The 27,556-nt window shown below is 38.7% G+C and overlaps 1 protein-coding gene across 1 annotated transcript in view; it reads right to left on the minus strand.

The window, feature by feature from the left end:
- The window catches only part of CPNE5 (copine 5), a 202,490-nt gene that overhangs the window by 77,740 nt on the left and 97,194 nt on the right, over positions 1-27,556 (minus strand). Inside the window, 2 exon segments of the mRNA XM_051996747.1 lie at positions 526-630; positions 7,220-7,323. Of these exon segments, the coding sequence (XP_051852707.1) occupies positions 526-630; positions 7,220-7,323 (209 nt within the window).

A 27,556-nucleotide genomic window follows, 5' to 3' on the forward strand; every position in this document is an offset into this window, starting at 1 on the left:
CAAAGGGATACCTGTCAAGGGAAGTAACTTGGAGAAGCTTCTCATCTCTGACTTTGTTGACTCTGAGATACCAATGCCTTGGTCGGTCAATCAATAAGCACTTATTAAGTGCCTACTGTGTGCCAGGTACTGTGCAAAGTGCTGAAGGTACAAAGAAAGGTAAAAACCCAGTCCCTGCTCTCAAGAAGATAACATTCCAAAGGGTCCCTGTGATTTAAGGGAAGATGGGGCATCTTATCTGGAGCTGATTTATAGCCCCGGGAGTATAGCAGCCCCTGGCTCTTCCAGGAAGAAGAGGTAGTTTATCCCAACTGTATCAATATGAGAAGGTGATTAGGAAAGGGGACGGGGAGGAGTGACTATAACTGGGGATGATGGAGTGGAGTTGGCTGAGTAGTGGAAAGAGGAGGAAAGGGAAGGGTCAGAAGGGAGAAGCCGGGTTTGGGATCCAGGGCTCCTCAACGCGAGTCACATCATCTGGGTGGGGAGGGGATGGAGGAAGAAGAGGAGCATTTCTAATCTCACCGGTCGTAGTCCCCGTTGCAGAGGGCCCTCACAGGGATGGAGAAAGTCTGCCACACGGGATTCAGAGTGTTCTTCATGACTTCTGTCTTGTGGCAGATGGTGAACCTAAGGAGACAGAGGGGAAGGGGTCCACAACATCAAGACGCATGTAGCACGCCTCCCCCCAGTGCTCCGCATCCATCTCCCCCACCCCCCACCCCCGTCTCTCCTTCACCCTGCCCAGAACCATCCCCAAGGGCCCTGCTCCACCCATCCCTATCTCCAGCCCATCCAAGAAGTGGAAACTGTTCTGCCATGTGGGTGGACCAGGAAAAAGGAAATCAGGACTGGGGAGTGGGCAGGGAGCAGGGGTATAGAGTCAGGGTGGGGGAGGGGGTAGGGTATAGAGTCAGGGTGGGGGAAGGGACAGGGGTATAGAATCAGGGTGGGGGAGGGGGGAGGGTATAGAGTCAAGGTGGGGGAAGGGACAGGGATATAGAGTCAGGGTGGGGGAGGGGGGAGGGTATAGAGTCAGGGTGGGGGAGGGGGAAGGGGTATTGAGTCAGGGTGGGAGAGGAGCAGAGTATAGAATCAGGGTGGGGGAGAGAGGAGGGTATAGAATCAGGGTGGGGGAGGAGGCAGGGGTATAGAGTCAGGGTGGGGGATGGGGGAGGGTATAGAATTAGGGTGGGGGAAGGGGCAGGGGTATAGAGTCAGGGTGGGGTAGGGGTTAGGGTATAGAATCAGGGTGGGGGAGGAGGCAAGAGTATAGAGTCAGGGTGGGGGAGGGGAAAGGGTATCGAGTCAGGGTGGGGAAAAGGGGCAGGGGTATAGAGTCAGGGTGGGGGAGGGGGGAGGGTATAGAATCAGGGTGAGGGGAGGCTGGGGTATAGAATCAGGGTGGGTGGGGGGAGGCTGGGGTATAGAGAGTCAGGGTGGAGGAGGGAGCAGGGGTATAGAGTCAGGATCAGGGAGCTGGGAGTGAGCAAACTGTTTCCTCTTGAACCAACAGAGGCCACATCCTTGCGAATGTCACAGTTGGAAAGGTCACACGTGTATTTCCATGTGATCTGCCCGGGCCCACACAGAATGCCATTTATTCTTAGGAAATTTCCCAGTCAAAATGTCATGACTGTCATCACATCTCACCATTACTTTTCTCTGTGTCTATCACCCACCCACTCAAGTGTGCAGCTACCAGGGAGGAGTCAGGGCAGGGAGGGCCGACCTCCAGGGTCAGTGGCAAGACTGAAAATGGAAATTCCCAGTTCTGTTAGAGGAGGTCCGGGGTAAGGAAAGTCGTACAGGATCGGAGCTGAAAGAGAACTTGGAGAGCCTCTAATCCACCCACAAACATACACGTTTTTCATAGATGGAAACAGAGTCAGAGAGGAAAAATCTGGTGTTTTTTTTTTTGTTAAACCATGATTGAATCCAGGTCTTCTGACTCCAAATATAATGCTCCTTTTAAAAACTTGTTGGGTTGTTTTTAGTCATGCTGGATTCTTCATGACCCTATTCGTGTTTTCTTGGCAACGATAGCGGAGGGGGTCCCCATTTCTTCTCCAGCTCATTTTACAGATGAGGAAACGGAGGCAAAAAGAGTCAAGGGACTTGTTCAGGATCCCACGGCCAGGAAGTGTCTGAAGGCAGGTTTGCACTGAGGCCTTCTTGGCCCCAGACCTGGCTCTCCCCTCCCCTGACTTTTTTTTTCACTACAGGGTGCTAATAAGAAAAATGAAGGACTTGTTAGCGGCAAGGAGCAGAAGGAAGAGGACAGTGATACCCCCCTGTGCTACAGTGGGGAAAAATAAAACCCTAGTGGGACTCAGATTCAGTCTGCCTCTAGGGGCCGCCCGATGGCGCAGCAGACAGAGCCCCCGCCCTCAAGTCAGGGGGACCCAACCCTGACCTCAGACACTTCCTAGCTGGGTAACCCTAGACAAGTCACTTGACCCCGCTTGCCTCAGCAACAACAAACGCCCTTTTCCAGATTCTGCTCCTTGGGCTACCTTGGATTTCCTCGTCTGTAAAATAAGGACTAACTGGCCTCTGAGCTCCTTTATAGCTCTTCCGTGGCCCTGTGGCCCTAAGTCCTAGCTTAGAAGATGGCACAGACCCAACAGCCCTCTCCTCCTTGTCTTTCCATCTCTCACTTGATCCCAAAAGAGTTTCCTTCCTTCACACCCCAAAGACCGTGCTGGAGTGGGCAGAGCATCAGCTCTGGAGACTTTCTCTGACCGCTCAGAAGTTACTTTAAAGCCCAATGTTATTGTGATAGTCAGGATTCAAACTCTGCCCCTGATTTACTGGTTGAATGACTCTAGTCAAGTTATTTTATCTCAGCCTCTATTTCTTCATCTGTACAATGGGGATAACAACATCTGTAGCAGCTGCCTCACAAGGTAATTGTAACCTACATCTCTAGCCCCCATCCTCTCCTTCACCTTAGATTTCTTGAAGATCCCCTCCGGTTCTGGGGGGCCATGATTTTGTGATTTCCAGCAGCTTCCATGATTACCTTTGCTTGTATTTCCTAAACTTTGACTGCTGAACTTTGGGTATCAAAAAATAAGCTCTTCAGGAAGGGTTAAACAAACATGAATAGACTGGAACGTTGATGAAATTGGTGGTTACTTGGTGAAGAATTCAGAAAAACCCAGGAAGAAATAAACTGATGGAAAAGTGAAATGAGCAGCACAAGGAAAACAGCATGCATGATGACTACAACAATGTAAATGGAAAGACAAACAACAAAAGAAACAATGCTATAAATGCCAAATCCAAAGTTCGGTCCAAAAGAATAACAAAAAATGTTTTTTCTCCATTCTTTGCAAAAGTGGGGGATCAAGGGTGAGTAACATCGCATAAATTGTTAGACTCAAGAAATGTCTTGGTTAGATATGCTGAATTGCTTTTCCCTCTTTTTCTTTTTTTCTTCTTTTTTTAAGTTTTTTGTCACAAAGAATGGTTCAGAGAAGAAAATGGGTTATTCTCCAAAATTAAGGTCATGGCATCAACAAAAAAATTTTAAAGTAAATATTCCCCTTTGTCTTTTAATTTTCATTAATAAAAACTACATATGAGGTCCTTCAGTCTCAAAGACCTGGAAAGCCTCTTTAATGTCCCTCCTTCCTTTACCTCTCCATTCATTCCATCACCAAGTACTTCCTGAATGACATACTCTCTCTTTGTCTGTCTGTCTCTCTATGTATGTATATATACATACACATATATGACACACAAATACACATATATGTATGTATATGCCCGTGTGTCTTTCTGTTTCTCCCTTTCTCCCCTCTGTTCTTTCTCTCCTTTCTTCTCTTTCTTTTCACTTCTCCTCCTCCTCTTCCTTCTCCTTCTTCTTCATCCTTCTCTCTTCCTGTCTCTCTGTGTCTCCCCTCCTCTCCCCTGCTTTCTCTGCCTCCCCCTCCTCTATCTTTATCTTTCTCCTCCCCCCTTTTCCTCTGTGTATTTCTTTCTGTCTCTCCCTCTCTCCATCCCTTCTCTCCCCCATCTCTTTCTCTTCCCCTCCCTCCTCCCTCCTATTCCACCACTCCTTACCACTTCATCCAGGCCTTCATCACATCACGCCCGGATTGCTGCAACAGCCTCCTACCTGCTCCCTCCCTGTCACGAGTCCCTCCCCACTCTGATCCATCCTACACACTCTGTCAGAATAATCTTCCTCAAACCTTGTTTTCATCCTGTCACTCCTGTGCCGGAGATCGCACAGAGGTTCTCCACACTTGGTTAGGCAGCATGTAGCAGTGGGCCAGGCTGGTCTGACCTTCTGGGCCTTGCTGTGTCACCTCCCCCGGGCCCACCAGACCTGTGCCCAAACATGGGTCTACCTGGTTTTTACATCATTTTTGTTGTTGGTACAAACAGAATTTTTGCATATTGAACAATATTTAAAAACCAATTTTGTATTTTTTTCCTCTCCAAGTCAACAAGAATTATTTAAAGGAATCCTACAGTGAATTTCTTTGGTGAACTAAAGAATCCTTTTGTAATGCAAATAATCACCCACTAGTTTCACTGTTTTTGGAAGTTCAGATTTTAAAACTGGCTTTTTTATCTTTTAAAGTGAAACACACCTGGGCTCCCCCTACACAGATTCATAGAATTTTCAGTTGAGAAGGACATTAGACATGGGTCCCCTTTAATAGTAATAATAGCTAGAATTTATATGGCACTATAAGGTTTGCAAAACAATTCATTTGACCCTCACCAAAAATCCTCTGCAGTTATTATCCCATTTTACAGATGAGGAATATGAGTCTGAGAGAGATTAAGTGGCTTACCCACTTAGTAAGTATCTGAGACAGGATTTGAACTCAGGTCTTCCTGACTTTAGAGCTAGCCCTGTACTACCTAGCTTCCTCTTTCAGTCAGACTTGGAGAGGCAGTTAGGGGTAGTGGGAGGAAAAAAAACCCTACTGACTAGTGAAGGTTTGAATCCAAATTTTGCCATTTGTGTGGCCTTGGACAAATAAATCATTAAACTCTCTCTGCTTCTCAGTTCTCTATCTATATAATAAAGGGGTTGAACTTGACTAAAAGACTTCAGAGCTTCTTTCTAACTCCAAATTTCTGTTCTTATCATTTCCCAGAGGACAGAAACTGCATTTTGCCTTTCTTCGGCACATCAGTGTTTAGCACAGAGCCTGACACATAGTAGGCAGTTAATAAACATTACTAAGACCCGAGTTCCAATCCTGACTTTGCTACTTATTTGGGTGTCTTTGGACAACTCGATCAACAGTCAACAAGGCCTTAGGTTCTTTTCTGTAAAATGAAGCCCGGGAGGTCTCTTATTGCTCAAGACCAAAAAGGTCATCTCCTATCTATAGCATGTTCTCTCCCATCTCCAAGCCTTGCCCCCTGCCTGTTGCCCCATCCTTCTCTGCTCCTCCCTGCCAAGCCATACCCCATCTGCCTTGCCTCTTGTCCGGGCTGCCCTCCTCCAAGAGGATTCTCCTCCCCTGACTGCAACCCCTCAGCCCTTAGAACTCACAGGGTGATAGTGGAACAATTGCATTCTTGTTGTTATTGCCGTTATTCTCGTTAAATGACAGCTCTTGTTTATTTAGCATTTTAAGGGCTATAAAGCACTTTCCTTACAACAACTCTGAGGAGGTAAAGATGAGATTATCCCCATTTTTGTTGTTGCTGTTCGGTCCTATCTGACACTTGGTGACCCTATTTGGGACTTTCTTGGCAAAGACACTGGAGTAGTTTGCCGTTTCCTTCTCCCACTCATTTTATAGATTATAAACTTGCCCAGGGGCTGAATTTGCACAAAGATAAGTCTTCCAGACTCCAACGCTCAGTCACTCCACTTCCTACCGGCAGTGCACAGATGAGAAAATTGAGGATCAGAAACAGAGTACCAGAATTAAGATTTGCACTCAGGTCTATCTGACACCCCAAATCATATTTCTTCCACTGAACCACATTTAGCTTTCCCTGCCTGGGAGGGAGGAGGCACTGAGGTGACATAGTAGTTACAATGATGGGTTTAGGATTAGGAAGATCTTCAGCCTCAGATAGTTACTGGCTGTATGATCCTGGGAAGGTAAATTAATCTCATTTTGCCAAACTTCCTCATTTGTAAAATGAGAATAATAATGACATCTATTCCACCCACTCTCAGCGTTGTTGTGAGAGAATATTTTTAGAGCACTGACCAACAATGGGAGCCAAGCAGGTGCTTAATAAACACTTGTTTCTATATTTCTACTATGTTTAACATATATTGGATTACTTGCCATCTAGGGGAGGGAATGGGGAAAGGGGGAGAAATTGGAACACAAGGTTTTGCAAAGGTTAATTTTGAAAAATTATGCATGCATGTTTTGAAAATAAAAGGCATTAATTAAAAAAAATTAGTTAAACAAACAAATAAAGTAAATGCTTGTTTCTAGGCTAAGAATACTCTCCTCATCTCTACCTCCTGACTTCCCTGACTTCCTTTAAGTCTCAACTAAAATTCCTTCTTTTACTGAAAGCTTTCTTCAACCCATCTTAATTCTAATGTCCTCTCTCTACTAATTATTTCCTTTTTATCCTGGATATAACTAGCTTTGCTTATTTTTGTTTACATGTTACCTAATTCATTAGATTGCAAGCTCCTTGAAGGCAGGAAGTGCCTTTTTGTATCGCAATATTTAGCACATAATATGAACTTAATAAATCTTAATTGATTGATTCCTTCTGCTTTTTCCCCGCTCTTGGCTTTGGTATTGTCTCCTTTCACCCAACCCTTAGTTTCTTTCTTGAGTGCTATCTATCTCATAGTGAGGTGGAGAGAGTACAGGACTTGGAATCTGGAAAACTCATCTTCCTTAGTTCCAATTTGGCTTCAGACACTTACTAACTATGTGAAACTGTGAAACTGGGCAAGGCACTTCATACCCTGTTTGCCTCAGTTTCCTCATCTGTTAAATGAGATAGAGAAGGAAATGGCAAACCACTCCAGTGTCTTTGCCAGGAAAACCCCAATGGGGCCGTGAAGAGTTGGACATAACTGAAAAATTACTGAGAAACAACAAGGTCTCTACTGCCATACCCACTTATCACGGGGGAGCCCCGGGCAGGGGACTCAGGAATAGAAATGTTCAACAACTGTGGTATCACTAGTACTTTGCCCGCTCAAGGAGCAAAGGGAGTAGGCAAAAGTGGATAAGAAGGCTGGTAAGAAACTCACGTTCCATCCTCGTTGCTTCTGTAGAACACCAGGAAGGGGTCCGATTTACCAAAGAAATCTTTCTTGTCCAGCTTGTTGGCACAGAATTGCATTGTGGCAACATCCTATAGGAGAAGAGGAAGACACCAGAGATTAAGAGAGGGAGAAGCGAACATCTGTCCCCTTCTCTGGAGAAAAAACTTCTAGAGACTGCAGGAGAACCCAAGATTCCCCAGGGTCACTGACAAAGAATACATTGAATTTTTTTTTCTAAAGTGTTCCTATGGTTACATAGGAATCAAATAGCACACCTGGGTTGGAATCCTAGCTCTATCAATAATACCTTTCTATATTTCATTCGACTGGTCATTTTTAGTTCTATAAATCTCAGTTTCTTTATTTGTATTGGCTTTTAAGAACTTTAAGATACTTTTCTATTCTCATGTTCTCTGTTTTTAAGATTTATTTAACTGCAAAGAACTGATTTTTTTTATCTGAACGTGAAATCTCTTTGTTTCTTTGGTAAATATTATTTCTATTTTATTGCCCATTAAGTGTTTGGGCTTTATTGCTTGTTTCATGTCAAATTTAAGTGTGTGATAGGTTAGTCAGAGTAGCCACATAGGATATTAAAGTTTAGGATTAGCCATTGCTGAAATAGAGGCAAAGGGTACAAAGGTAGGAATGGGACTGGGAGTAGGAGACTGTGGACAGAATTAGGGGTGAAGAGGACAGGAAGACCCTGGTCCTAATGGAGACGACTGACAGGAAGTGGACAGGAAGGTTTAAATGAGCTGGCGTCCAACCTGGGCCTCTTTCTATCTCTTCTCACTTCTCAACAAACTTCTCTAATAGCCAGCTGCCCATATATGCTCAAAGTAGGCCCTGAGGTCTTATTCGTAGTAGGAAGTCAGAGGGACAAGAGAATTTTGGCTTTTGACTGATCCAGGAGTTATAGAAGATTTAGAACAAAAAGGGACTTTAGAGACCATCTTATCCAATTTTTATTGATAGCCCCATCATTTTTCCAGTCTTATAAATTCACAATCTTGGAACCATCTTTTACTTTTGTTTTTCCCTCATCCCACATAGCCAATCAGTTGCCAAGTCTTAATATCTCCACATTATTTCTGGCAAATATCTCCTTCTAACTTCTCACAGGACCATTTTAGTTCAGATTTTCACTAACTTTAATTGTTATTAATTGTTTTAATGCAATAGGTTCTTTTTTAAAAATTCAATTTGAACTTAAGTACAAAAAGACACACAAAAAGAACATTTCCATGCACACAGAATAGCATAAAAAGAAGATTCAACATAAAACCATAAATTTCCATTTCACAGTTTACTTTTTTGTGTGAAAGACATGTGATAAATACTACTCATAATTTCCAAAGCTACCCTGGTTTTCTGTATTTCCTTCTTTTGTTCTCCATTATACACTTTTAATTTTTTTCTTTCTCCCTCTATCCTTTCCCCTAGAAAAGGCTACCATTCATTAGACATACTAAAATGTCTACACACACATACACACACACACACACACACACACACACACACACACAACTTTGAAAATCAAATAAGAGAGACCAAGGAAAAAATAGGGAAAAAAACCCAAGAGCAATCCAAAAAAAATTATGAAAAGAAAGTCAATGTATTTGAAATAGAGAATCAAAAACTTAAGGAATAAAATAATTCTTTGAAAACTAGAATGGGGCAAAAAGAAGCTAGTGACATTTTAAGAAACCAAGAAATAAAAAACACAAAATTAAAAAAGTGAAAAAATAGAAGAGAATGTGAAATATCTTATTAGAAAAACAACCAATCTGGAGAATAGATTGAGGAGAAATAATGTAAAAATAGTTGGACTAAGGGTCAGCTAGGTGGCACAGTGGATGGAGCATCAGCCCTGAAGTTAGGAGGACCTGAGTTCAAATCTTATGTCAGACATTTAACACTTCCTGGCTATGTGACCCTGGGCAACTCACTTAACTCAGGAAAAAAAAAGAAGAAGAAGAAGAATAGTTGGACCAACTGAAAATTACAATAAGAAAAATAATTTTGATATAATATTACAAGAGGGATCAAAGAAAATTTCCCTGAAGTTTTAGAACATGAAGGCAAAGAAGAAATGGAAAAAATCCACTAATCACCACCCGAAACATAGTCCAGGAAAAAAAAATTGCAGGAATATCATAGTCAAGTTTCAAAACTCCCAATTTAAGTAGAGTATATTGGAAGCAACATGAATAAAAAATTTTAAATATCATGAAGCTACAATAAGAATTACACAAGACTTAGCAACTGCTATACTAAAGGACTGCAGGTCTTAGAATACTGTATTTTATAGAGTAAAAGAGTTGAAATTGCAATCCAGGATAATCTATCCAACAAAGTATAATACTGAATGAAAAAAAATGAACATTTGTCCAAATGAAAGACTTTCAGATATTTGTGACAAACCCCTCCCAGCAGAACTTAAAGAGAAAATTCAACATATAACATCCAAGAGAAATATAAGTAAACATTAAAGTTCAATAAAAGAGACTCAATAAGGTCAAATTTTTACTTCGTATATGTAAAAATATTATTTCTTTTAGGACTGTCATTATTATTTGGGTTGTTTGAAAGAAAAGCATAGGCAGAGCTGAGTATTATAGGGTGATTCTACAAAAATAAAACTGTTATAGTGCATGTATTATAAACTAAAAACTATCAAACTATTCATATTCTTTGATCCAGCAGTGTCTGTACTGGGCCTATATCTCAAAGAGATCTTAAAGGAGGGAAAGGAACCCACATGTGCAAAAATGTTTGTGGCAGCCCTGTTTGTATGGCAAGAAACTGGAAATTGAATGGATGCCCATCAATTGGAGAATGGCTGAATAAGTTATGGCATATGACTGTTATGGAATATTATTGTTCTATAAGAAACAATCAGCAAGATGATTTCAGAAAGACTTGGAGAGACTTACATGAACTGATGCTGAATGAAGTGAGCAGAACCAGGAGAACATTGTATATGGCAACAAGATTACATGATAATCAATTCTGATGGACGTGGCTCTTTTCAACAATGAGGTGATTCAGGCTAATTCCGATAGATTTGTGATGGAGAGAGCCATCTGCACCCAGAAAGAGAACTGTGGGGACTGAATGTGAATCACAACATAGTATTTTCACCTTTTTTGTTGTTGTTTGCTTTTTGTTTTCTTTCTCATTTTCTTTCCTTTTTGATCTGATTTTTCCTGTGCAACATAATTGTGGAAATATATATACAAGAATTGCATATGCTTAACAAATATTGGATTACTTGTCTAAGGAAGGAGATTGGGAAGAAGGAAGGGAGAAAAAAAATTTGGAATACAAGGCTTTGCAAAGGTGAATGTTGAAAACTATCTATGTATATGTCTTGAAAATAAAAAGCTTAAAAAAAAAAAAGGAAAAATTTCTACAAAAGAAGCTAGCAAGGGGGAGAATAGGTAGTGCTGGAACCTTACTTTCATCAAGAAATAGGTTAAGAGAGAACAACATATATATCTAGAAATGTATAAATGTCTTTCTCAGAAACAAATGAGTACAAATGTAAGGGAAGAATATAAGGGAAGGACTCTAGGATTAGGTAGGTTAAGGAATAGGACAACAAGGTACTATGTAGAAGTAAAGCAGAGGACTAAGGGGGAACAGGATAGAATGAGAAAAATAGTGATGAAAAATAGAAAAAAAAGAAAATTCACAAGTATTAGAATAGAATGGGATGCTTTATCCATAAAATGGAAACTAATAGAAGATTAAAATTTTGAATTCAACAATATGTTGCTTTCAAGAAATGATATAAAAATGAGAGCTACACTCAAAACTAAAATAAGGGTCAGGAGTAGAATGTAGTATATAAAAAAAAGCAGGGGTAGTCATGATCTGAGACAAAGGAAAAGCTAAAATAGATTCAATCAAAAAAGAACAATAGGGAAACTACACTATGTGTCAGCAATATTATCCAGTACTGTTTTAAATCATTTAAAATAACTAGACAGTATAAAACTAAACTGTATAAAATACATGATACAGGATCTATATGAACATAAACATAAAATACTTTTGTACAAATAAAGTCAGATTTAAATAACTGAAGTAATATTTATTGTTCATGTTCATCATCAAAATTATTTTAATGACAATTTTTCATAACTAATCTATTTATAAAATGCCATCCAAATTAAATTACTAAACATTCTGATCCTGAGTTAGAAAAAAATAACAAAGTTGATTTGGAAGAATAAAAGTTCAGGAACTTCAAAGAAACCAGGTGAAAAATATATGAAAGAAGCATATTCAGTAGCATTAGACCTTTGAGAACATTGTTGAAGTATGGGATGGATAATTATGACTACTACAAATTAAAATTTTCTTATATAAATAAAACCTATGCAGCCAAGAATAGAAGGAATGCAGAAAACTAGGGGGAGGGGACGCTCATAGACAATCTCTCAGACAGGATGTGATGGGTCTGGAATATTGCTGTAGTGTAGGAAATGATGAGCTGGTTGATTTAGAAAAACATGGAAAGACTTGGACTTAAGAAGGATGCTATCCACCTTCAGAGAAACAGATGATAAATGGAAATAAGCATCATATGGTCTTACAAATATGTGTAGGAGGATATGTGTATGTTTATAGATGTTTATGCATTTATTTGTGTGCATCTATATATGTGTATGTATATATCCAGACAATTAATAGCCTTCTAGGATGGGGATAAACTAGGGGGAGGGGAAAAAGGGGAAAAATAAAGTAAAAAGTGCACAACAGAGAACAAAAGGAAACGTACAAAGAAGAAAAGAAAAGCTGGGCAATTTTGAAAACGTTTTCTTGAAACAGAAATTTATTGTTTTATATTTGTTATTTGTGTCTAGCCTTTGGTGGATGCTTAATAAATATTTGCTGATTTGAATTTAATATCTGGAGAAACAACCCAAGGCCACACTTAAGTTAATGGTTGAATTGAGACTAGACTCCGAGTGTCTCATTAACCTGCCCAAAGGTTTCTTCACTACATCACCTGGAGTCTGTTTGGTGAAATGAACCTTCATAGAGGTGGGCTAGCCCTCGGGTTCTCTCTCTACTCACATAATATAAAGATCTTGAATTCTTTCTCTCCTGGCCTGGGGCAGATATTATTCGCTCAATTGGAAATTCTTGCTATCATCATCAATTAACAAACGCTTAATGAGCACCTACTATGTGCTAGGTACCATGCTAGACACTGAGAATATAAAGATAAAACCAATGAAGTCATAGGCTATGTATGTAAATCAGTGCGGAATGGAGAACCCTGGCAGTCTGGCATGGGAGAGTGGGGATAAGAAGATGCTACTGGAAATGTATCTTGAAGAAAGAGATTTTATGAGATTAAGAAGTATTTAGGTCATGATTCTCTTCAACAATGAAATGATTCAGGCCAGTTCCAATGGTCTTGTGATGAAGAGATCCATTTACACGCAGAGAAAAGACTGTGGGAATGTGGATCACAACATAGCATTTTCACTCTTTTTGTTGTTTTCTTGCATTTTGTTTTCTTTCTAATTTTTTTTTCCTTTTGGATCTGATTTTCCTTGTGCAGCAAGATATTTGTGGAAATATATATAGAAGAATTGCACATGGTTAACATATATTGGATTATTTGCCATCTAGGGAAGGGGGTAGGAGGGAAGGGAGGGAAACATTTAGAACACAGGATTTTGTAAAGGTAAATGTTGAAAATTATCCATGTATATATTTTGAAAATAAAAAAAACTTTAATTAAAAAAAGAGGTATCTAGGTGATACAGTGGTTAGAGCACTGGACCTGGAGTCAGGAAGACCTAAGTTCAAATGCAGACTCAGCTATTTATGAGTTGTGTGACTCTGGTCAAGTCTTTTAACCTCAGTTTCCTCATTTGTAATGTGGGGATAATAATAGCACCTGCTTTCCAGAATTATCAAAACGATTATAAAGTGCTTTGCAAACCTTAAAACCCCATATAAATGTAAATACTAGCTATATATGTAAATACCAAGCATGAGAAATAACACAAAGACAAAGATTTAGCTCTGAAAGTGCCATCAAGAACAAAACTCATTTTACAGCCCAAGAAATTGAGACTCAAGTTTTTCTTGCTCAAAGTCAGACATTGGTTGAATTGAGATCTGAACTCAGGTCTTCCTGCTCCCATTTTAGCACTTTTTCCATCCTTTGACTATCAGAGACAGTGAAGGAGTAATTTTTGGAAATAGAACAAATAAATCATTCATTAAATAAATATAAGATAGTGTGGAGCAGAGTGAGGAAGACCCCTCTGGGACCCTTGGGACCAAGCACTTAACCTGTCTGGCTCCAGGTAGCACTTTAAATGATCACTTTCAGAAACAAAACTGATCTTCACAAGCAGCACTGGAATAGGGAATTTTCTCATTGGTTTGGTCTTGATCCCATTCATACTCCATACACCTCCAAAAACCCAAACCCACATCCAAAGTGTCTCAGGTACTGTGCTATCACCGGAGATGCAAAACCAAAAATGAAACAGTCCCTAACCTTCCTTAAATTTCCTTTTCATTGGAAGAACTTCCATTCTAGCCCCAAACAACTTAGAACCCCCTTATTATAGGATCTAATGTGAAAGACCTTGCAGGCTTGCAGGCAATCTGAAGTCCTTTGGGGAAAAAGTCACACACAGGTAGAAAGCAATAGTCAGGACTCAAATCCTAGAATGTGACGCTAGAACCCACCACACCATGGACTGTCTCAGAATTCACTACATTCTCCCACCTCCATGCCTTTGCCCAGGCTGTGTCCCCTGGATCTCACATACTTTCTTTGCATTGCCCTCATGTGCTTAATCAGGTCCTGAAGAATGATTTCCGGTCCTGTGAAGGGGATGTCTGCCAGCAATGTTGTCAAGGTGTTAGGACTTGGCAATTGATTGGCTACATGGAGTGAGGATGAAGCAAGGATAAAGGATGACTGAATTGTGAGTCTATAAAACTGGAAAAATGGCGTACCATCAACAAAAATTGGACAAGATAGTCTCTAAGGTCTTTTACTCCTTTAAACATATGCGTTCCTATACTAAATGTGTGTGTACTTGGATACAAGTTAAATGAGAAGCAATGCGGTATCATGGAAAGAGTACTGGATCTCTGGTCAGAAGAACTGGGTTCAAATTCTATTTTTCCCACTTAATAGCTGCATAACCACCAATGATTTACTTAACCTCTCTGAGCCTCAGTTCCCAATTGTTGTTGTTCATCCTTCAGTCATGTCCGATTCTACATGACTCCATGGATATTTTGTCCACAGAGTTTTTTGGGCAAAGATACCTGAATGACTTGCCACTTCTCCAGTATGTTCCCGTTTTACAGATGACAAATGAGGCAAATAAGGATTAAGTGATTTGAACTCATCTTCCTGAATCTTAAAGCACAGTTCTATCCACTGTATCACCTAGCTGCCCCTTCCCTCATCTCTAAACAATGAGGATAATAATTTTTGTACTACCTGTCTTACAACATTCATTTGAGAAAAGCCTTTTGCAAGCCTTAAAGAGCCATGTAAATGGAAACTATCATCACAAAGACAAGAGCAATGTAATTTAAGTTTTATATCTGCCCCGAGGGCCTGATACAGTATTTTGTACAGAGTTCATACTTAATAGTTGTTGAATTCCAGCACAATCTAGTAAGCACGTATTAAGTATTTATTATGTTCAAGGATTTGTGTTGGAGACAGAGAGACAAAAAGAAAACAAGTTCTTGACCCAGAATGCTAGAACTGGGCATGAAGTCCATTTCCTTTGCCTAGACTTGGATTCTCTTCTCTCAATTAGAAACTCGGAGTTGTTATCATCCCACGCTTAACAGAGAAGGCAACTCTTGGTAGGGGGGAGCTACCCTGCCTGCAAGACATTTCCTGATGAGGATAATAAAAGCTGACATTTATATTGTGCTTCACATACATTATCTCATTGGTTGCTGGCTCACAACAATCCCTTGACTACTAGGAAGTACAAGCATTACTTCTCCATATGTTAAAAATGAAGAAATTGAAGATTAGAGAGCTTAGTAAGAAAGCTGCTGAGGTGAAATTTGAATCCATATCTTTTTTATTCTTTATTCATTTTGAACTTTTTTGGAAATAAATTTATATACTACATTAAATTTATATATATATATATAATTTTTAAAATAGGCATATAATATATCATTATATAAATTATATAAAATATATTTTATATATGACAAAATATATATAATTGTAAAATTATATAAAATATAATTTATATGCATTTAAATTTAATCTGCATTATCAACATTCTCCATTGCTTTTTTAAGTCTAAACAATCAATGATACAATAAATCATGCTCGGATTTCGAGTGTTTTTAAATACACACAAGGAAAATTTGACAATAAGGTGCAAAGTCTTCTATGGAATTCCACCATGATTCTGACAATACTGACACCAACTTGAAAGACATCTTGGTATAATAAAAAGAGTTCTAGGCTGGGGGTTAGGAGGCCCAGGTGCTAGTTTTGCCTAAAGTGACTTTAGGTCACTTCTCAGCTTCTAGGTGTCAGTCTATAAAAGGAAGGGGCTGGGTTAAATGATATCTAAAATTGTAGGATTTCATGACTATGTAGTAATGTGACACGGTAATTAGTAAATGATAGTTCAAGTGACACCTCCTTCATGAAGTCTTCTCTGATTCTTTCAGGATAAGGCTTAAAATTCCCTTTTCCATCACTGTATTTTTTTTTGTTCTGAACATATTGACCACCACAACCCTTACCACCCCCAGCAGAATGTAAGCTTCTTGAGGGCAAGGACTGAGTCTCCCGTGTGCCTCTCAGAGTAGTCTGCATACTTTAAGAGCCTAATAAATGTTTGTCAACTATTGAATGAATGTTGTGACATCAATACAGAAAAGTGCTTTATCAGCTATGAATTTCCGTATATTGGTCTCAGAGGTCCCTTCCAGCTTTAGGTTCTGTGGCTTGTAAATATGAAGTGTCATTTGGGTGAGATGTCCATGTGCATTTCCCTTGGCCAGCTCAGCCATCTGGAACATAGCTGGAAACCAAGGAACATGGGGATAAAAAGGCTCAGAGCATGTGCATTAAAGTTCAATGCACCTCAAGTGGGAAGAAAAATACAGAACTGCATTTTAGCATTTGTATTGAAGGAAGGGTTGCTACAAATAGGAAACCCAATAGAAGAAAGCAATGACAACTTATAGCCTTCCAAGGAAGGAAGGAACAGAAAAGTCTGTTCCAAAGCAGTCACAGTTATACATAAAATCTGGTAACTTGGGGTCCTTTAAGTGAGGTGAGAGAACCACAGACATTGGCAACTTAACCAGAACAATAATTAATCTTCCTAATAATAATCTTACTCGTTGAAGAAAAGCTAGATTAAATTTAGTAAAGTTTGATGAGAGAAGCAGTATGGTCCAATGGATAGATCCATTCTTGACCCAGAAAATTCTGTGTTCAAGCTCCTACTCCAACACCTACTAGCTGTATGATCCCGTGTGAGTTCTTTAGTCCCTCAGGAGCCCAGGAACCTAAAACTAGAATTGACTTTTCATTTAAGAAGTCACTGAAGAAATCAAGGTTTATTTTACAAGATTCCTTTTCATTCATTCATTCAGCCAGCCCTTACCTCTCTTCTAAACTCAGACCCATATCTCTAATTATCCCTAAAAAATATTGTCTTGTTAATCCCATTGACACTTCACACTCAAAATATTCAAATTCAAACTGTGTTCTTTCTTGTTCCAGCTAGCATCATTATTTCTGTTTGTAGTATCACTATTCTTTCAGTTTCTGGTGTTCAAAATGTGAGGCTAAAGTCCACAGGGAGTAAATGATTTACCAAAATTCTCTCAAGTAATAAGCTCCAGCCAGGGTTCAACCCTACATCCTATAGTTGCACATCTTTCCATAGCCCCAAACTGCCTCCCTCAATCTGTGACCTTGGCAGGCTACTTAACCTTTCTAGGCTTCAGTATCTTTATTTGTAAAATGAAGGGATTAGATTGTATGCTAGGGTGTTCTGGTAAATGTTTAACGGAAAGGATCCCCTTCAAAAATGTATACGTGACACACGTTTAAGATTAATCTGCATCAACATTTTCTCACGTTTTTCAGTTGAGGCAATCAACAAAACAATAAATCAAGACTGGATTTATAGTATTTGCCTATTTCTAGGTGTAAATGCTCACTATCTCCAGCACATCCCTATCTATATGGCCTTTGATTTTCCTTTTAGCTGTAAGGGCAGCTAAGTTGTTACAGAGCACTGAACTTGGAGTCAGAAAGACTCAACTTTCCTTCCTGAGTTCAAATCTGGCCTCAGACACTTGATGATTGTTTGACTAAGCAAATCATTCAATCCCATTTGACTCAGTTTCCTGTAAAAATAGTTGGAGAAGGAAATGGCAAATCACTTCAATATCTTTGCTAAGAAAACCCCAAATGGGCTCATGAAGAGTCAAATAACAAATAACAACAACCAGATCTAGACTCCTGATTCTACACTTAAGAACTCATGATAATCTAGAGCTTTACAAATATTATTTTATTGAATAATCTCAAGTCTTTGGATTCCCAGGCCAGATTTCTTTTCACAGTAATAAGTGAACAACACATTTATTAAGATGCCAAATAAAGGATGATGGGAGAGGAAAAAAACTGTTATATACAACATCTCATATACCTCTTCCCCCTGGGAGCATTAGAGATAAGAGGCACTGTCATATTTTATTATTCGAGATGACTTTGTTTTCCTAATACAATATAGTGATGCTGACATTAGCCACAAACACAATAGGATAATTTGCATTATTGAGACTCCAACTAAAAACTCTGTTAGTTATAAGCTGATATCCAGGATGACTGCCAAGCTAAACAAAGACAGACTTTCTCCATAATGGCCACATTTGATATACAGAGATTAATAAAACAATAGGTTATATGATGGTTATCTACTCTTGGTGTCTGACTGATGGTCATGAATAACATCAGGCATGAAAATGTGGCTGAGATTGTACATCCACTGGCAGTTTGCCCTCCATTGTTAGTAATCACTAGATGGATGAATAGCTCTTTTGGTGTGCTGTGGTGAAAAAAGCATTGGCCTTGGAGACAGGATTTCAGTTTGATCTCTGCCATCATATGTAACAATTAGGAAACAGTTTATTTTCTCTAAGCCTCAGTTTCCTTACTTGCAAAATGGGACTAAGAATAATAATAAAAACTCAGCTGCACAAAGCCTTTTAAAGTCTGCAACAAACTCTATACATTATCTCATTTGAGCCTCCCAGTAGCTCTATGAGGAATTGGTAGAGCTATAATCATTACAAAAATTTTTATAGATGTTGAAAGGGAAACTCACAAAGATTGTGATGTTCCTAAATCACAGGACAATGTCTCTCTCTGGCTCAAGACTCCAGTCGCCTCCAGGATCAAAAATAAAATCCTTAATTCAGAAAGGCCTGGAGAGACTTACATGAACCAATGCTGAGTGAAGTGAGTAGAACCAGAACACTGTACACAGCAACAACAAGATTATATGATGACTGATTCTGATGGGACCTAGCTCTTTTCAAGCCAGCTCCAATGGTCTTGTGATGAAGAGAGCCATCTGCACCCAGGGAGAAGGCTGTGAGGACTAAATGTGAATCACAACATAGTATTTTCATTTTGTTGTTGTTGTTTGCTTGCTTTTTGTTTTCTTTCTCTTTTTTTTCCCTTTTTGATCAGATTTTTCTTGTGCAGCATGATAAATGTGGGACTATGTATAGAAGATTTGCACATTTAACATAAAAAATAAAATAAAATCCTTTGTTAGATATTTATAACTTTCATAACTTGCCTCCCCTTTCCTTTACACTTTTCCACCTTCTGTGTATTCTTAAGTACCCTATATAGTCTTCTAACCAGTGAAACTGATCTCCTGGCTGTTTCTTGTATGAGATACTCCCTCTCCTAGCTCCAGATATTTTCACCTATTATTCCCCCATGCCTGGAATTCTTTTTCTCCCTATCTCCATCTCCTGGCTTCTTTCAAGTTCCACTTTTATAGGAAGCCTTTCTTTTTTTACTTCTGGCATTTTCCTTCTGAGATTACTATTAATTTATCCTGTGAATAATTTTTGCATATTTTTTCTCCCATTAGACAGTGAGAGTAGGGATTGTCTTTTGCTTTTTTTTGTATCTTCAAGGCTTATTACTGGCAATCATTATTGGCACATAATAGATGTTTAATAAATGTTTATTGACTGATTATCTTTAGGATCAAATACAAACCTGTTGGATATGTAAAATCCTTCACAACCTGATTCCAACCTCTTTTTCCAGACATTATCATTGTTCAGTTGTTTCACTTATGACTGACTCCTTGTGACTTCTTTTATGGTTTTCTTGGCAAAGATACCAGAGTAATTTGCCATTTCTATCTTCCACTTATTTTACAAATAAGAAAACTGAGGCAGGGTCAAGTGGTTCACCTAAGATCACACAGCTAATAAGTGTCTGAAGCTGGATTTGAACCCAGAAAAACACATCTTCCTGACTCCAGGCCTGAAACCCTATCCACTGTACCATCTAGCTGCCTCTCTTATATATCTCTGCATAAGAGCTCAAGTCTCCTCTAGGTAGCTTTTCCTGATGTCCCCACCTGCTAAAACCATCACCTCTATGATTCTCTTTGTTCTATATTTATTCATATAAATTATATTACATATATGTGTATATGTATATGTGTATATATATACACACACATGTATATAATGAAAGGAAAATGAGAAGGAAGGAAAGAAGAAAGGAAGGAAGGCAAGAAGGAAGGATGGAAGGAAAGAAAGGAGGAAATGAGCAAAGAAGGAAGGAATGAAGGAAGAAAATGAAGGAAGAAGGAAGGAAGGGAGGTAGGAAGGAAAGGAGAGAGGGAGAGAAGGAAAGCGGAAAGAAAGCATGTGGAATTGAGAATGGAAGAGCAGGAAGAGACAAATGCCACAAAGAAAGGAAATAGGTCTCTGAACAGAAAGTCAGGAGAGAAGTCATCCTACATGAGCTACAGACTGGACTGGACTGGACTATAGATCTCCCAAGACCTGTAATCTTATATTTCTTTTCTCTCAGTTATTTCATAAAATCCAGAGCATTTTCCTCTGAGCACAGAGAAAGTCCATCCACTTTTTGTCATTGTTGTTGTTTTAAATGTTATCTTGTCTTTATGCACATGTTATTTGAGATGCACTTTGAGGGAAAAGAAAAGGTGGAGGCAACTAAGGGGAAAACCAGTCAAGAAATGGAGTTTAATCTAACACGGAGGTGTTTTGCCAGAAGCAATGTCTCTGCCTAGGGACTCAGAACTAATAAAATGATAATGAAAAATACAGATCTTTTGTTTCTATCTTCCTAAGTGTAGACAGAAATTTATATTGGGAAACCCCTTTGGGCAATGAGATAGTAGTAGGATGAGTTGCAAATAGGAATAGTTAGACAATAATGATTATGGTATCCCCTTAAATCCTGCTACCAAAAAAAAAGTCCTCTTTTTTGTTAAACATTAATTGGTGTACAAGTGTCTTCTTTTGTTGTAATCCTAAGTATGAGCCATTGGACCAGCCTGAATCACACCTGGACTCAATAAGATGTCAAAGTAGTTCAAAAGCTATTCTTTTTTAATACAAAGATTCAACATTTTTTTTTCCTTTTGCTTCGATTTTTCTCTTCCAACATAATTCATAACTAAATACTTATTTTAAAAAGATTAATGTATATGTATAATCAGAAAAAAAGGATTGAGGTTTCTTAGAAGAGTTCCAATTAAGTTTCTAATTATCCAGTAATAGACATTTTAAAATCAAATTGTTTGTTAATCATCTAAATGGCTAACTTCCCTACAATCCACCTAAATTAACTGTTTTAAGGTGTTTATTAGATATTGCTTGAATGGCACAGAATTTGTTGATTAGCCATAGTTCCACATAAAGGCCAGGATAGAACAGAGACCAGGCCTCAGATCTTTTAAGTGCCAGACCAGAGACTCCCAAGAAACAATACCACATTAATCAAACTTGAAAGGAAAACAGAATCCAGAACTAAAACAATGGGTAATTGCATGAAGACATTAAGTTCTCAGAGTCCCAACTACGAGCAGGTCATGGTCAGTTCTCAATGGTACCCAGTTGGCACAATCTGGGCTCTCTAAAATTTTTACCATCACCCTCTGTCTGATGCTGTCCAGGAGAGAGTGCAGGACCTGGAGGAGTACACTTGAATTAAATCTTGGCTCTTATGTAGATTAAGAATTGGAAAGTGGAGACTGATGTAAAAAGCTATGTTCACTTTTTTTAAGTTTTTCTTTTGTTTTAATTTTTCTCATTTTTTCCTTTTGCTTTGATTTTTCTCTTCCAACATAATTCATAACTAAATATTTATTTTAAAAAGATTAATGTATATTTATAATCAGAAAAAAAAGAACTGAAAAGGATGTCAGAGTCCATGTAATCCAACCACCTTGTTTTATAGAAGAAGAAACTGAGCTCCCTAGGTGGTGGGACTTGTCTGAGTTCATAAGGCTAGTAAATGACAGGGTAAAGCCTTAAATTCAGCTTCTCTCATTTTGATCCAGAGGCAGCTATGTGTCTTAATAGATAGATCTCTGGACCTGAGTCAAGAAGAGTTTCAGTTAAATCTGGCCTCAGATCTCACTAGCTATGAGACCCTACATGAGTCACTTAACCTCTGTCTGCCTCAGTTTGTTCATCTGCAAAATGGAAACAATAAAAGCATAACTCTCCCAATTGCTGTAAAGATCAAATGAGATAATATTTGCAAAGTTTCTGGGGTATATATATATATATTTCCTTTCCTTCCTATTGGCTATGTGATAATGGCCAGGCATATGATCTCTTTTAGCCCAAATTTCCTCCTCCACGAAGTGGGAACAGTAATACTTGCATTCCTGACTTAAAGAGTTGTTGAAAGGAAAGACCTTTCTAAGCCCGAGAACCCTAAAGAAAGAAAGGCTGCAGTCCATTCTCTCTCTTATCCTAACAGAACAATTCCCTGAACTCTGTTACATGAAATTGGACTGCTTCCCGAAGTCTGTGAGTATAATATGGGCTTTGATTTCATAAAGACTCAAGGCTGTCGAGCCACCCTTGGCTGCTCTCTCCCCTCCCCACGCCTGTCCCCTCTTCCAGGAATAGCAGTACCACAGAAGCAGGAACTGGTACACAGCCAGGGTCAAGAAAATCAGTAGGCATGGAAGTCACCAGATTGGAGTCAGCAAGCTTGTCTCAGAATCCAGATGCCAGGATCCAGCATCCCAGCAATTTGCGTAAAATGGGACTGGGAAATGTCAGAGCTGGAAGGGGTCTCTCAGGTCAACCAGACCGATGCTGTCATTTTACAGAGGAAGAAACTGAGGACCATAAATCACATGGGTAGAAAAATAGCAGGCGCAAGATTGGCAAAATCTCAACAATATCCCACTCCCTTTCCCCCCTTTCTTTGGAACCTCAGTACTTAGCATAGAGCGGGTATCTAAATGCTTATTGTTCAGTCATGTCCAACTCTTTGTGACCTCATTTGGGTTTTCTTGGCAAACATGCTGGAATGGTTTGTCATTTTTTTCTCTAGCTTATTTGACAAATGAAGCAATTAAGGGACACAATGAATAGAATGCTGGCTCTGAAGTTAGAATTTACTGAATTCAAATCTGCCCTCAGATACTTACTAGCTGTGGGACCCTGGCCAAATCATTTCACTGTGTGCCTCAGTTTCCTCATTTGTAAAGTGATCTTTGGCAAACCTCTACAGTATCTTTCCCAAGAAAACCTCAAATGAGGTCACAGTTAGATACCACTAACTGACTAAACAATAACAAAAATGCTTATTGATTGATGACTAGAGACCCTTAGTCCAATCCATTCCTGGATGAGAATCTCCTCACAGCATCAATTAATTAAGCACTCTCTAAGCATTTATTAAGCATCTACAAGCCACTGGCAATATAAAGACAAAAGTAAGACCGTCTTACATTCTAGTGGGAGGCTACAACATAAATACAATTAGGAAAATACAAAATAATTTCAAGAGGGAAGGAGTTCTGGAGGTGGAGAAATGGCATAGTTGAGTTCTAAAGGGAGACAGGGATTCTGTAAGGCAGAAGTGGAAAGTGAGGGTACCTTTCAGGCACGGGAGATTACCTAGGTAGTCATAGTGCTTATATAGCTTTAACTTTTACAAAAGTGCTCTTTACATTTCTTATCTCTTTTTATCTATCCTTATCCAGACTTATCTCATTTATCTTTCCTAAAGTGCTATCATCCTTATCCTCGTTTTACAGACTGAGAAAACAGGTCAAGAGAGATCAAATAATTTGTCCAGGGTCACACAGCTGCTAAGTATCTGAAGCAGGATTAACTCAAGTCTAGGACTCAAGCTGCTACAACAAATGGATTCCATAGGTTTGTGTGTATAGTGTACACATATGTGCATATACATGCACACACACATATATGTGTGCATATACTTATGGAACAGCTAGCAGGGCAATTTGACTGACATAGATGGTGCATGAAGGAAAGTAATGTAAAAGACATTTGAAAAATTAGAAAAGAGCCAAATTGTGGAGGATTTAAAAGTCAAATTAAAGATTTCTATACATTTTAGACAAGCTTATTGCAGAGGCAATTGAGAGCCATTGAAGATTTTTGATGTAGAGAGGACTTCATTAAACCTGTGTTTTTAGGAATATAAATGTGGTAGATGGAGGGAGTCTTGGAGAAGGAAAAAATGGAGAGAATATATAGTATCCAAATGAGAGGTGACGAGGTCCAAACTAGAGTAGAATTATTTATAAGTAGAGAAAAGAATACAGGTATGACAGTAACAGCAAGATTGTGCAATGATCAACTATGAAACACTTGGTTCTTCTCAATAGTTCAGTAATCCAAAGCAATTCCAATAAACTTGAGATAGAAAATGCCATCTGCATCCAGAGAGAGAACAGTGGAGACTGAATGTAAATCAACATATGCTATATTCATGTTTTTTCTTCTGTTTTCCCCCTTTTGTTCTGATTTTTCTCTCCCAATATGATCCATAAAAAAATGTGTATTAAAAATTAATGTACATGTATAACCAGAAAAAAGAAAACAACTTTTAAAAGAATACAAGTATGGAAAATGTCATGAGCTAAGAGAGAGAGGGCAAGAGTTGGTATAAAGGAAGACCCTGGGTCCTGTCCCAGAGAATCAGCCTCTTTCTGTAGATTTTTGATGAGGACATTCTGATGGCCTTGGCAAAGCCCCCAGCCAAGGAGCAGATGGAGATACCATCAAGGAAGACTACACCAATCCTTTTAGCCTGCAACCTTATTGGAGATTAATCACAGATGTCTGGAAGTTAGGAGGTACAGAAGGGCAGTAGAACAATATCTTAAGAGAACACCATCATGAATTAATTTCATGCCCAAATTAAGAATATAATGATGTGGCTTCTTGATAGTGATGCATTGGCTATGTATTTTTCTTCACCCTTCTTCATCCTTCTTACACTTCTGCTCTAGAACTCAACCTACAATTTACCTGTGGTCCTTGCCACAACCAGGCCACCCAAGTGTATTGCATTCTAGAGATGCCAAAAAGGTACCAGGAACATTGGATTTGGAAACTGGAGAGCTATGTTCAAATTTCAACTCTGATATATGTAGCCCAATGATTCTGGGCAACTCATTTAAGCTCCTGAGCTTCTGTTTTCTCTTTTGTAAAATGGGAATAGCAATATTTACCTGATCAACTCCTGAGATCATTTTTAAGGATTTATAAGGATTCTTATAGAAGCACATGCATTTTTTTCCTTTATGATTTGATTTTTCTTGTGCAGGATGATAAATGTGGAAACACATATAGAAGAATTGCCACATATTTAACATAAAAAGAATTATAGAAGCTTTTTCTTATCATCTTTTTAAATTGAGGCAATAGAGGTGATTTACTATACATCACACAACTAGTAAGTATCTGAGGCAATATTTGAACTTAGCTCCTCCTGACTCCAGGGCCAGCGCTCTATCCACTTAGCTGCCTCTTCCTATCACCCTTAATACTAGTGCCTTCTTTCTAAGAATATCCTCAATTAACTTATCTTGTTTGTTCATAGGTGTTTGAATGTTATCTCCTCCATTGGATTGTGAGCTCCTTGATAACAGGAAAGGGTTTTTAATTTTGTTTTGCCTTTCTTTGTATTCTTACCACTTAGCTTAGTTCCTTGGCACAAAGTAGGTCCTTAATAAATGCTTGTTTTAAGGGGAGAGGGTCTGTTTTTCAAGTTTCAATTTAGAGTTTATTCGTAAAACATCAGTCAAGGAATGTACTTAAATTATTATTGTTTAATATTTGCATCGCATGTATTGAACAAGTCGATTTATTATTGCATCTTAATATAAATATTTTAGATCTTTCACTAATCCTTGGGATTTGGGTCTTTAAAAAACTGGTTTGTAAGTAAAGATGCAATAAAATCATTGGTAACTGTGAGTAGTCTCTTTCTATACATCTCTAGTTGGGGATGGGATGGTTGGACTCTGAAACCAACTCTTTATTACTCCTAATAATACTTCTAGTGGTAATGCTTTCCATAAAATAGTTTCTCTTTACTGGAGTACTTACTATATGACATCCATTAGGGGGACCACCTATTGGCTGAGAAGCCTTTTATTTATTTCTTGTTGAATGGCCAAAGAACTCCTCATCATTGTATTTTTATGTATCTTTCTCTCTGTTATGGCTGTTGTTCAATCATGTCCAACTCTTTGTTATCCCATTTGGGGTTTTCTTGGCAAAGATGCTGGAGCTTTGCCATTTCTTTTCCAGATCATTTTACAGATGAGGACCTGAGACAAACAGGATTAAGTGGCTTACCCAGAGTCACACAGCTAATAAGTGTCTGAGGACAGATTTGAACTCATGAAGATGACTCTTACTGACTTCAAACCTGGTGCTCGATAGAGTGCCACCTGGCTGTCTCTCTCTTAATAATTGCTTACTGACTTGTTTACTATAGAGAGTTGTAGTTTTTATTATGTATGTATAGGTATATTTATTCACTAATTCAAGTACTATGATTTCATCAGTGTCAGTATTCCTGACTCCACAACCCTGTCATCACATGGTGGATGGAGAGTCTAGGTGAATTGTTCAGCACCTGCTACTTTGCCCTCTGTTGATGAACTCTTTCTACCTATCAACAATTGGCCCTAAATAGCCGATAAACAGATCATTCCTGCAGAATAACCTGGGTCATTTCTGACAAATTCAGGCTGTAGTTTTTATTCATGTGAGAAATGTGTCCTTCTCCAGTATCTCAGCCTGACATGGAGGTCAGCTTTGGCTCTTTTAGGCTATAATAATCATGTATGACAAACTTGTGAGTGTCTAGTACATCTTGTCAAAACTTGTAATAATTTATATGAATACCATTAAAACTTTTTTGGCTTTTCTCAGTCTCTTTTTTCGTCTCTGTCTCTTTCTCTTCTTCTTATATCAAGTACAGTTTTCATTTGGGGTAGAATTTATTCATGTGATCAGGAAATGCTCCTTTTGGCAGAGGCTTGATGCAACTTTGGAAGTCTGCCCTTTTTTCTTTCTCAGGGGATGTTTCACCAATATGACATAAGAGAAACCACTCAAATACAATTACTTTAATTCAATCAGGTACCAAGATTCAATCTACTTTCCTTGAGAGTGTTTTAGGATAAGAAGAGCTTAATGGAACTATACAAGGAGAGCTAAAACAATCAAGAAAATTGAGGAGGGGGAGTGATGAGTGGGGTGGAAGGGAAAGCTGGCTTCTAGTTGAGATGAAAAAAACAAATTAGTCTTTGAAGTTTGGAAAACTGACAGTTTTGGGGGAAGGTCCCAGAAATATAATTGAAACTTATAATATTATAATGGATGAGGTAGGAAAACTTATATGTATTGCAATTCTTGGAATACAAGACCTAGAAGCAGAGAGATTAGAGTTCAAAATAAGTAGAGGTGGCGTGTGATAATACAAATAACATTTTATTTAAAGTGAGAGAACCTAGGATTCAAAAACCAGATCGGCTACCTTGTGACTATGTGTTTGTAGAGAAGCCATTTCTCCTCTATTTATAATCAATCAATAAATATTTATTAAATATCTATTTTTGCCAAGTCTCACCTATATGGCACAATGCAAAGAGTGCCAGGCTTAGAGCCAGGAAGAACTGAGTTCAAATATGGTTTTAGACATTTATTAGCTGTTTTAACTCTGGGCAAGTT

The sequence above is a fragment of the Antechinus flavipes genome, chromosome 4 (assembly GCF_016432865.1).
Source record: "Antechinus flavipes isolate AdamAnt ecotype Samford, QLD, Australia chromosome 4, AdamAnt_v2, whole genome shotgun sequence".
NCBI lineage: Eukaryota > Metazoa > Chordata > Mammalia > Dasyuromorphia > Dasyuridae > Antechinus > Antechinus flavipes.